The 12,332-nt window shown below is 33.1% G+C and overlaps 1 protein-coding gene across 2 annotated transcripts in view; it reads right to left on the reverse strand.

The window, feature by feature from the left end:
* LOC140447303 (uncharacterized) overlaps window positions 1-12,332 on the reverse strand; it is a 108,406-nt gene that overhangs the window by 35,190 nt on the left and 60,884 nt on the right. For both annotated transcript variants that reach the window (XM_072539892.1, XM_072539894.1), the window contains 3 exons: window positions 9,519-9,621; window positions 4,190-4,317; window positions 2,285-2,569 (listed from right to left, as the gene is read on the reverse strand). In XM_072539892.1, coding sequence (XP_072395993.1) covers window positions 2,285-2,569; window positions 4,190-4,317; window positions 9,519-9,621 — 516 coding nt within the window. The remainder of the gene's footprint in view (window positions 1-2,284; window positions 2,570-4,189; window positions 4,318-9,518; window positions 9,622-12,332) is intronic.

Consider the following 12,332-nt stretch of genomic DNA (forward strand, 5'->3'; position numbering starts at 1 on the left):
AATGACAGATTCTATAGCAGGATCAACATCTTCTTCGAAATTCGTATAATCTTTTTCTTTACTGACCGCCGATTCGTCTTGTCTCAACGGTTTGGTATTTCCGGCCACACGTTTTCTTTTTTTATTCAGTTTCGGAGTACTCGATTTATTTTCACTGTTACTAGAATCACTCGTTGGTACTCGTCCGAAAGATACGTGTCGACAAACTCATCCGATTCTTTATCAAACAGAATTTCTGGCCAATATTTTGCAAGTTTTACCGCTCTAATCTAAGTACTGACAAGAATGTGACAAGAAAACGCAAGTCACGACGACGGCGCCTTCCCTTGTTAGATTTGCCGACACGTTATCAGCAGAAATAGTCAAGGCAGCATGCCATGTTGGACTCTCAGAGGCATTTTGTGATAAAAATCTTGCTGGTGGCAGCGAAACTCCAACGTTTTGATTTGAAAGTTAAAGAAAGTAATAGAAATACTTTAAAAAAAAGTGATTGGCCAATGAAGCAATTATATTTTTTCAATATGGTGGCACTCAACCTGTTAAAAACTATTCATTCAAACTCAAACATTCAATATTAAGAAAATAGTCATTCCAGGATCATTTTTAATACACTCGGGATCATAAAATCCGGGTCACCTTGAAAATCGCCGTTATTTCATTTTTAACGAGCTTTATCGTAAATAATAATAACACAAATACAAACTAATGCATGTTTCTGAGAATTGTTGTCAGCTTAGCGGTTTCTTTTGTATCCAATAGTGCCGATTTCGCGGAAAAGTGCACACTTCTCAAAATGAACGGTACCTGTAACTGCCGCTTGTTTTAAATGTCTCATTTGTGCTTCAACTTTCTGTTCAAACGCAACAAACAAACGTTTATTATTGCCGCCATTAGTGTTTATTAGTGCCATTATTAGTGTTTATTTTTTGCCAAAAATGCCTTGACTGTTGTTGGAACGGCACGCATTGTTGCGCTTATGGAAGACGATCACACTCAACGGCAAGTCGCAAGAGTCGCAAGAACTGTTGGCGTAAGACTTTCTACGGTTCAACGAGTGCTTCAACGCCTTCAGAAGACGAGTTTGCTAACCAGACGATTTGGCTCTGGACGAAGAAGAACGACCACGGCACGAGATGACCGTTTTCTTGTGTTTCGGGCTTTACGAAACCGGACCCCAACTGCGGTTGTGCATCGAAATTGCCTACAGGAAGTACGACATTGCAATGTTAGCGTTGCAACAGTCAGGAGAAGACTTCGTTCTTCTGGACTATCTTCTCGGGTAATGGCTACAGGACCGCCACTTGGCCGGGCGCATCGAGTTGCACGACTAGCTTTTGCTCCACAATACGCACATTGGGAAATTAATGATTGGAGCAAACTGTTATTCTCAGATTAATCCCGTTTCTGTCTAACTGGATCCAATGGACGTGTAAGAGTTTGGAGGAGAACCGGTGAATGATTTTCACAAGCTTGCATTGCTCCAAGAATGCCATTTGGTGAAGGCTCGGTCATGGCTTGGGGAGGTTTATTTTCCGACTTCCGCACAGAATTACCCTTTATCAAAAATGGGTCCTTAACTGCCCGAAGCAACATTACGGAGATTCTGGAAGAACATGTTATGCCCACCATGGCAGGGCTTGGAGAAGATGCCGTTTTTATGAAGGACAACGCGCGACCGCACGTTGCTAGGATCAGTATGTAATCCTTGAACGAGGTTAGAATTACGAGGTTACCCTGGCCAGCTAGGTCTCTGGATCTGAATCCCATCAAACATCTCTGGGACGATTTGAAAAAACGTATTTAAACCCATACACCTCCTCCTAACAACGCACAGGAGCTTAAGGATCTGTTAGTGAGAGAGTGGAATAACATACCTTAACATGTAATCCAGAGAAAAATTTAGAATATGCCCCGTCGTCTGCAAGAGGTTATTAGAGCAAGGGGAGGCAATACACGATATTAGTCATTGAAATTCCACTGATGTTTTACCACGTTCTGTATTTTTCATTTTTTCTTTCGTATGTCTGTTTCAACAATTTGGTTTGTTTTCTGCTTTTTCAATAAAAAAAACCGTTTTTTTTTCTTTCTAAAGAAACATCGATGACAAATAAAAAATACATTAGCTTAAAAAAAAGGTTATTACTGCACCAGATGCAAAAATATTCAAGAAACTTGAAATTTTCAAGGTGACCCGGATTTTATGATCGCGAGTGTGTTTTTTATACTAGAAAATATAATACTTATGAAAGCGGTGACATCATCCCACATAATAAAATAAACTTACTTTATAAAATAAACTAATAGTAGACTTTTTCGAATATTCTGGCGAAGGGTGCATTAAATCATTTTCGGGATTTAATTCATCGTCCAACCTTTTGAATACTTGCTGTAATATGTCGTTGTTAAAAATATTTTTGCCTTTAATAAACTTCTCACTATCTGATGCGTGGATTTTTGATCCTAGAGTGCCAATTACGATATTTGCTTCTTCTACCAGTTTGTCATCAGAAATCTTCAGTAAAAATGCTGTATTGAGGCTAGCATGGGTATTTTGAGAACGTTTCATTATCTATAAAAAAAATTAAAATATTACAATATACTGAAACGCCTTCTACAAAATAAATACAGACTTCTACGAGATAGACCGGTTATGCCACTATCTCTTCCACTATCTTAATAGTAGAGTATAAATTCTCACCGAACGTCGATAGAAGAGACTATTATTAAGATACAGACTCTTCCCAAACCAATGAAAGGAAGCCCAAGCAATCATGATACCGAAGACTGGAAAGACAGGTTAAGATTATTCCCTTGAAACACAATTCAGCTTCAGAGCTCAACATTCCATCGAACTACAAGTACTCAGACTTACAAAGTACATAGTAAGCTGGATTCAACGACATATAATACAGAGGAACAACACAGGTGTGACATATACAAAATAAAAGATTATGGATACAGGAGATGGCGGTCTTATGACTCCTTCTCTATAGCAGATATTCCAAGAACACCCGGAACACTCCTCAGACTTTATATAGACGACACTGCAATTGCTGCAAAACACAGAAACCGGGATATCTACATACATATAGTCGAAGTATGGAGTATCTTCAAAAAGAGAAGAAACACAAAGCAAAACACAGGAACCTGGATACTCACAGACAGCACGATAACGTTCTAAAAGATGTGCATGCCATAGGAATACACAAGTGGTAAGAATATATGATTGACCAAAGTAGATGGAGGCCAGTCGTACAGAGAGCGAAGATCCACGAAGATCTGTCAAGCTACAAAGAGAAGAAGAGAGAACAAGATAAAAAGCGGATGGAGAATTTCGCCAGAGTGGACGAATCACAGTGAAGATTGTCACTCTGGCCTTCCGAGGAAAGATCGCTGCGGAGATGTAATCAAGTAACGCATAAAAAGGCAGAGCATCTTCCGATAGGGATGAAGTCAGTGTACACCTTGATACCCGTCAAGACCTAGTTGGCTAGTCTTTTTCAACTTTTTGCGTTTTATTACTCACCTATGTGAGAAACTTCATCGAACTAAGAAGACTTCACTTCGAAGAAGGTTATACAGCTCTTTAGTGTTTAAATAAATACGAAGCCTTACGGCTACGACATTACTCAAACCATAGAAAGTGTGGGAATCGGCGTTTGGTGACTGTTCGACTATCATTTGTCGAGGTAAAGATAAGTCTGGCAACGGACTTGTGATTATACCTCTAAAAAGCCATCAAGTAGATTGAAAATAACGCTCACTGGCCAAAAAGATATTGATCTTCTAAATAGAGAAAAGGCAGATTGCCTTAAAACTATTTCGGATATATACAATTCACGATAAAAATTCGAACTGTTAAAATATTCTACAGTGCCGGTAACACCTTGCTGACAACAGAGCCTAAGGTGAGCTTCACGCTGAGTATAAGTCAAGGACACATAACTTCACGAACAAGAGGATGGAATCGAAAAACCTTCGTTCCTCCTCCAGAGTGGCGATCGTAAACCATCCTGAAACTCCAAATAACTTGGAGGATGAACCGACCGTACGACAAGAACACCATAGAGACGACTATAGAAATAAAAGAGATGGAATACAGAAACATAGTACTGCGTTAAATATCGAACACTGTAGTGATTTTGATAGGGAATTATATAGACATTAATCGTATTAAATAACTACTTACTTTAAAACTTTCAAAATAATAATTTTTTGACAGGTATGGCAAAAAAATACTCTTGATAATCCTGTTCTCCATATTTATTTTTAAAAATTCTCTTGGTTTGATAAGTTTTTCGTTTTCTTCTATATCAACTAAAATTAAATGAACATGGTCATTTGAAATTTATTTTACATATAGCTAGGCTGAAAGAAATCAGATTTAGAAACTAGTTATTTTCAAAAATAAAGAAAACAGAATAAATAAAAACAATCATTATTAAAATTAGCCACCAGGCTAATAGTTGGTCTGTCTATCATAACACTCAAGTCTGTACCGATCTGCAAAAAGCTATATGCAGACAATTACGCGTGTCGTAACCTTGCAGTATACAGTAATATAGGTGTATAATATGCATACATTGTACCATGCATTGTACCAACCAAGGTTACTTATACGACGATTCCCAAGGTTTCAAGTTTCAACTTCCAACTACCAGAGCCGATAAGGATCCCTGCACATGCAGTATCAGCAGTGTCCTGTGATAGTAATTCCCATTGTCGCACTCCCATTTTCTCTAGATCTTCTTTGACTGCATCTTTCCACCTTTTTCTAGTCCTTTCAAAGAACACATTGTTTATAAGGCGATTGTCGTTACTGCGTATCACATGCCCTGCCCGTCTGAGTCTATTGGCCTTTATATATCTGACTAGATTTTCTTTTCCGAATAGAGACTAGCTCGTTATTTTATCTGCCCCTCCATTCGTTTGTCACGCTGTCTCTGCAAGGGACATATATCATTCGAAGAATTTTACGTTCCCACACCAGCAATTTGTTCCATACATTGTTCTCCTTCTACTTTTTTAATTTGTTGCTGTAGATATTGTCTCTTTTTTGTCTAAGTGTTCTTCTAGATGCGGCTCTCTCTCTGTGGAATCGTATGAGTTTTTCTTCTGATGGATTCGACAGATAATCAATTCTTCTTTTGTTTGCTTCTTTTAGAGTTGTTTCACATTCGTCGTCGAACCATTTTTTCTTTTTTGTTTTTTTCGTTCTTCCGATAGATTTCTCTGCTGCTTCTGTAATAGTTGTTTTTATGGAGTTCCATCGCTGATCTATATCTTCACTTTCATTTTCATTTATTTCCAAAACCTGAAACCTATTTCTTAATTCTACTTGGTACTGTCTTTGATTATTTTCTTCTTTCAGCTTCACCACATTCCATCGTTCGAACTTTGTGTGTTTATCTATTGTTTTTGTTGAAATTCTTGTTCTGAGCTTGGCCTTTACGAGAAAATGGTCTGTTTCGCTGTCCGGCCCTCTCATAGTTCTTACACTTATTATGCTGCTAGAATGTCTCCCATCAATCAATACGTGATCTATTTGATTATTTGTTCTTCCATCGTTTGATCTCCATGTTGCCTTGTGGATCTTTTTTCTAGCGAACTGGGTGCATTGTACCTACCAAGGTTATTTATAACGACGATTCCCAAAGTATCAGGTTTCAACTTCCAACTACCAAAGCCGATAAGGATCCCTGCACATGCAGTATCAGCAGAGTCAGCGGGACCCGTAGGTTTTTACACGTTCTCACTGAGTCAGCAGTCACCAATCTTATAAAACAATTTGTCGCTCTTTATTTTTGTTCATTATAATTAAAATTGTAGCACGTTACTTTGCTCATTGTGCTTTCGAAATAAAATTATTTTTTAAAAAGTGAAAAAAGTGTTTCGTGATATAAAATATATACACTTATTTAATTAAGTAGATAGCTGGAGAAGAGTTACCTGTGGAACTCTGAGGACTTCATCGTCTGTTTTATATATAAATAAATAAAAAAGCACCTAATAGAAAAAAAAATAATTAGAAACAAAATACCAAAAATAGAGTATAAGATTGTATACGAAATAATCACTATAATGAGTTAATTAAAAAAATTGTCAGATTGGTGAATGGATTCAGTATTTGCAGTCATATGAACCCAAACAAAGAATAGCAACAAGACTTATTTTAAAAATTTAACAAGCGTCATTTTATTTTTTTTTTATTTTTTAAAACAATTCGAGAACTACCGGATCGATTTTACTAATTTTAATTTTGAAATATTTAAAGAAGGAATATTTAAACGGCAAGAAAATATGATAAAATTCTAAGGAGATTAGCAAAAACAATCTTTTGGATTGACGTAACTAAAAGCCTCGATATTTTCACGTCTATTCACGTGAAAAGTAAACATAGTAAATAGACGTGAAGATAGTCGCGGTTTACATGACGTCTATTCAAAGGAGTATACACAGACCATACGTAAGTGTGTTAAATTCTTTAATGAAAGACACAAAAAAGAAATACTTGGAACAAGGAAGAAGTGACAAATATGAATATGTTTTTTTTTAAGTAGGAGATTTCAAAATTTATCCAATACTGGATCCACCTCATTTGTTAAAAGGAATCAGGAATAATCTTCTAAAAAAAATTTACAATACATGTTTCAAAACACAAAAAAAGTTGCAAAGTGGCTACATATTAAATCATTATATGAAAATGATTGTGCTTCTGAAAATAATGAAGGCTTAAGGGCACTGCCGCACATCACAGATTTACACATTGAGGAATAAAAAATAAAGAAAATGAAAGTCAAATTAGCTGCTCAAGTTTTTAGTCAACGATTTTCATCAACACTTATGTTAGCTAGTAGACTTGGTAAGTAAATTTGACAAAAACTGCTGTTGCAGTATCAGTTTATTCTATGGTTTTGTTTTAGACAACAACAAGGTTATTGGGGAAGGTGCAGCAGGTACTGCCAGACTTCTACTCTTCTTTGATAGATTGTTCGATTCAGTGAATGGTGGAAGAAAATCTGCAGAGCGAGGAAAACTTCTGAGATGTGGAATAAGTGATACATCTGATCATATTATATTTTGGACAAATGAGGCTTTGCCCATGTTGCAGTCAATGGCATTTGAAAAAAAAAGAGTACATGACCAAGCTCGTCCCCCGAGTCTCAAAAATTGGATATATACAATTAAAAATTTAATTTCTATTTGGAATACCTAGAAAACATCTGGATTCAAATACTTGTTACCCAGACGTTTGAACCAGGATCCCATCGAAAACATATTTGGACAAGCTAGAGCTTTTGGGGCACTCTATACAAATCCCTCACCATCAAGTTTTGCTGGTATTTTTAAAAAAATCTCTCCTACTTCTTCCAGGAACCCGCAGATCAGCAATTCTTCGTATTAGATGATTAAAGTCTTGACATTGAATATGACCAGACCATCTTAACCTATACTCTCTCATCTTGTCAGCAATTGTTGCTACCCCTAGACTTCCCCTAATAGACTCATCCCTAATTTTATCCTTTTTTGTCACTCCACCCAACCATCTAAGCATTCTCATTCCAAATACTCTGTTTTTGTCCTACTAAGTTTTAAACCTTTTTCCTCAAGAGCTTGTCTCCTATGTTACAGTTTTTGTTCTAGGTAGCTTTCACTATTCCCTATTAACACTACATCATCAGCATACATTAAGCACCATGGAATGTTACCCTGTAGTTTCACTGTTATTTGGTCCAGAAGTAACGAGAATAAATAAGGACTAAGCACCGAGCCTTGGTGTAATCCTATTTTTACATGAAATTTATCAGTCTCTCCCATACCTGTCCCTAACACTAGTTGTTACTCCCTCATACATAAAATGTCTTTCACAATCTTTACATATTCATTGGGAATTCCTTTCTTATTGGGGCCCACCACAGAATCTCTCAAAGAACTCTATCGTATGCTTTCTCAATAATTCTATTAAGTAGACCTGTTAACCAGCTTGTCCCTGTCTCTCTTAATGCTTTCCACACTTCCAACTTCCATATGTTCCAACTGCTGGTCACCATTCCTGTTACTCTCTCTGTTAACTTAACTGGTTGTCTATCAAATTCTTCATTTATTAACCTATCAACTTTTCATTATCACATGACAGACTTAAAAATTAATAGTAGAATCACTTTATTTGTCGATGATATATGTGTTATCTGGAGTAGTTTAGATTTGCTAATTCTACAATTTTCCATAAGTAGGGATCTCGTTAATATTAAGTCTTGCCCTGACTCGAATGGGCTTTGTTTTAACGCTGATAAAACTGTAACTATGTCGTTTAGAGTAATTTTACAACCTCTAATGCTTAACAATAGTCTAATAAATATCGCAAGTTCAATTAAGTTTTTGGGACTTTTTATTGACGATACCCTAGATTTTACTTTAAGAAATATAAAATATTTATTAATCCTGCTCTATTAATTTTAGAATTCATTTACTTAATTCACAAACACATTAATACTTTAATAGAAGGTGCTATTTCCAACAAGAAATGTAAATTCTGCAGTTTATTTGACATGATCAGCTTCGGACTTAACAAAAAATTTCATCAATCACAATGCCAGAAAATTGTGCAATAATCTATCTGTATACATAACGGTTTATATATCTATAACGATTTATATTACATTGGGAAATGAAACAATGCTCTTTTGTAAGAATGAACTATTCAGTAGCGCAATTTTTAAACAAACTTTAGACTTTTAGTATTTTTTATGTAGATAGTACTTTAAGATAATTTTAAGTTATTGTATAATTACTGAATAAAACACTGAATTGTCTTTCTGTTGTTTTAATTTCCTACATTTTAAATTTGCAATATTAACCAGTATAGGTTATCTGTACCTTTTATTCAAAAATCCCGCAAAATTTCTAGTTTGAAATTCCCGCGTAACTATATTTGTCAATTTAGTTGCCTTTCCAATTAAGAGATGGCGTTCATTCGATCCGAAAGATCAACATGGTCGTGGAACGTCTAGAGTATGTATGGTTTGTTGTGGGAGTATACATAACTGTATGTATGTGAAAATAAAATTGTTGTTTTTACTATTCTCCTCACAATTTCATCATATTTCCTCCCCTTTTAAAGCTTGCTTGATCTTCTGCAAATATTTCAAAATCAAAATTAGTGAAATCGATCTAGTCGTTTTCGAGTTATTATAAAAAAAGTTACAAAAAAAATAAAATAACGTTTGTTAAACGTCATTGTATTTTTAGTTATGTATACTATGTACATTACTGATTACTGTATACCACAAGGTTACGACACGTGTCGCGATATTTAGCGTCACCCTAAATATTATTCCGGGCCCGTGCGAAATCGTCATACCGAACAATAAGAAGTATTCACTTCAAAAATCCACCGAACCCATTCTTGGAAACATCGAGATGTTAGTTATTGAGGTTCATAAAATTTAAAAAACTTGCCAGGTACAAGGCCAAGTAAATGTGCGTAAATTAATTTGGTCATAAGTCGTAGAACTTACTTATTTGTAATGTCGCGTTAACAGTTTCTAAAACCAGAAATATATCTGATGGAAATTCGTTATTCTTGTGTTTAATCATCAAGTTTCCAGCTAACGTTCCTATCTACAAAACAAGAAATCTAATTTTATATATATATATATATATATATATATATATATATATATATATATATATATATATATAAAGTAGTTAGGTATTATTGACTGACACGTTATGTAAAATAAAAAATAAAGTTTTATTTTGAGGTTGCAGTCATTAATAGGGCAGGAAAGTAAAACTCTTTGTTCTTTAACCAAGCTTTCGCAAAATTTATTTGCTTCTTCAGGATATGCTAAAATATGGTATCGGTAAATACAATGAAATTAGAATTAAATAACATTGTATAAAACTAGTATAAAAACTTACAACATGAGGTTAATCCATTAAATTTTTAAATTTAAAAAACATTAAAACTTAACTTATTAAAATTATATAGTTATGTAAGTACAATATTTTAATTTTATTTAATTTTGTACAAATTCATTGACATTGATCATAGATAAAGGTGGTAGTGTGCTATGACATTGATTATTATATTGATGTTTGAGTTATGTCAGAAAGACACTCGTTTCTGTTTATTATATTTTTTGTTGTTGATAACTAGCTCTTGATTGTTATTATGGTTACGTACAAAGTGGCGCCAAATATGAATATTTAAATTTTTTGAAATTATAGTATTTATAGTCAGAAAATCTAATATTAGAAAATTATAGTATTAATTTTCGTAAGACAGAATGTAATTATAGATATTGCTTAGTTTATCAATATCAGTTTTTTTATTAACGCATTGATATTTATTTATGCATACCATTTCTAAGAATTCTCTTTTATTTAATTGGCTTTCACGTCTTAATATATTAGTTTCATTGAAATTAAATGAATGATTTTTATTAATTGCATGATCTATTAATGCACACGTATTTTTATTATTTCTAAGGTCACTTTTATGTGATGTTAGTCTGCCTATTAGATTTCTAGATGTGTGTCCGATGTATGACTTATCACAATTTTCGCATGGTATTATATAAACTACATTTGAGCTTTCCATAATGCTAATAGGTGATTTAGTTTTTGTATACAATGATGCTAATGTTTTAACATTTTTAGTTGCAATTTTAATATCAGGGTCATATAACTTAGATAATAGTTTCTCTATACAAGATTCTTTTGAACTAAGTAATTTTATCAATAACTATCAAATACCTAATAATTATATAATAGTAAGCTTTGACGTTATATCTTTATTTACTAAATCACCACTACATATTATTAATGATAGTATAAACAGACATTGGGATGAAATCGAAATAAATTGCAAAATTAACAAAAAAACGTTCTTAAGCACTTTAGAATTCATTTTTGATTCTAATGTATTGATTTTTGATAATGCATTCTATAAACAAATTTTTGGCACACCTATGGGCTCAAGTATATCGTGTATATTATGTAATTATGTACTAGACGATTTAATAAGAGATTCTTTAAATAAGTTGCCTTTTCATATCCCATTTATCAAACGATTTGTGGATGACTTAATACTTGCTTTACCTGCAGACAAAATAAATGAAACTTTACAAACTTTTAATAATTATAGTGAACATTTACAATTTACATGTGAAAAAGAGACAGAAAATAGCATCCCATATCTTGACATAAAAATCAAACGTAATGCACAAAATGTATTAAGCACTGAATGGTACAGCAAACCTATATTTAGTAACAGATTTATTAATTATCATTCACAACATCCACCTCATATGAAAATAAATTTGATATTGGCTTTAAAAAACAGAATAATCAAATTATCACACATCAATAACATCAACAAAGGGTTATTAGAACTGAAAGACATTTTATTAAAAAATTCATACCCAATTAAAATAATTAACAAATTTTTATTTAACAATCCTAATAATAGAATGATTGACGTGAATCAAACAGGAGAACCAAATCAATAAATCGTGCAATCTCAATTTACTTTCACATCACTACCTTACATACCAACATTAACACCCAAACTAACTAAAGTCTTTGCTAACTATTCTGATATTAAAATTGCAACTAAAAATGTTAAAACATTAGGATCATTGTATACAAAAACTAAATCACCTATTAGCATTATGGAAAGCTCAAATGTAGTTTATATAATACCATGCGAAAATTGTGATAAGTCATACATCGGACACACATCTAGAAATCTAATAGGCAGACTAACATCACATAAAAGTGACCTTAGAAATAATAAAAATACGTGTGCATTAATAGATCATGCAATTAATAAAAATCATTCATTTAATTTCAATGAAACTAATATATTAAGACGTGAAAGCCAATTAAATAAAAGAGAATTCTTAGAAATGGTATGCATAAATAAATATCAATGCGTTAATAAAAAAACTGATATTGATAAACTAAGCAATATCTATAATTACATTCTTCTTACGAAAATTAATACTATAATTTTCTAATATTAGATTTTCTGACTATAAATACTATAATTTAAAAAAGTTTAAATATTCATATTTGGCGCCAATTTGTACGTAAGCATAATAAAAATCAAGAGCTAGTTATCAACAACAAAAAATATAATAAACAGAAACGAGTGTCTTTCTGACATCAATCAAACATCAATATAATAATCAATGTCATAATGAATTTGTACAAAATTAAATAAAAATAAAATATTGTACTTACATAACTATATAATTTTAATAAGTTAAGTTTTAATGTTTTTTAAATTTAAAAATTTAATGGATTAACCTCATGTTGTAAGT

The sequence above is a fragment of the Diabrotica undecimpunctata genome, chromosome 8 (assembly GCF_040954645.1).
Source record: "Diabrotica undecimpunctata isolate CICGRU chromosome 8, icDiaUnde3, whole genome shotgun sequence".
Classification (NCBI taxonomy): domain Eukaryota; kingdom Metazoa; phylum Arthropoda; class Insecta; order Coleoptera; family Chrysomelidae; genus Diabrotica; species Diabrotica undecimpunctata.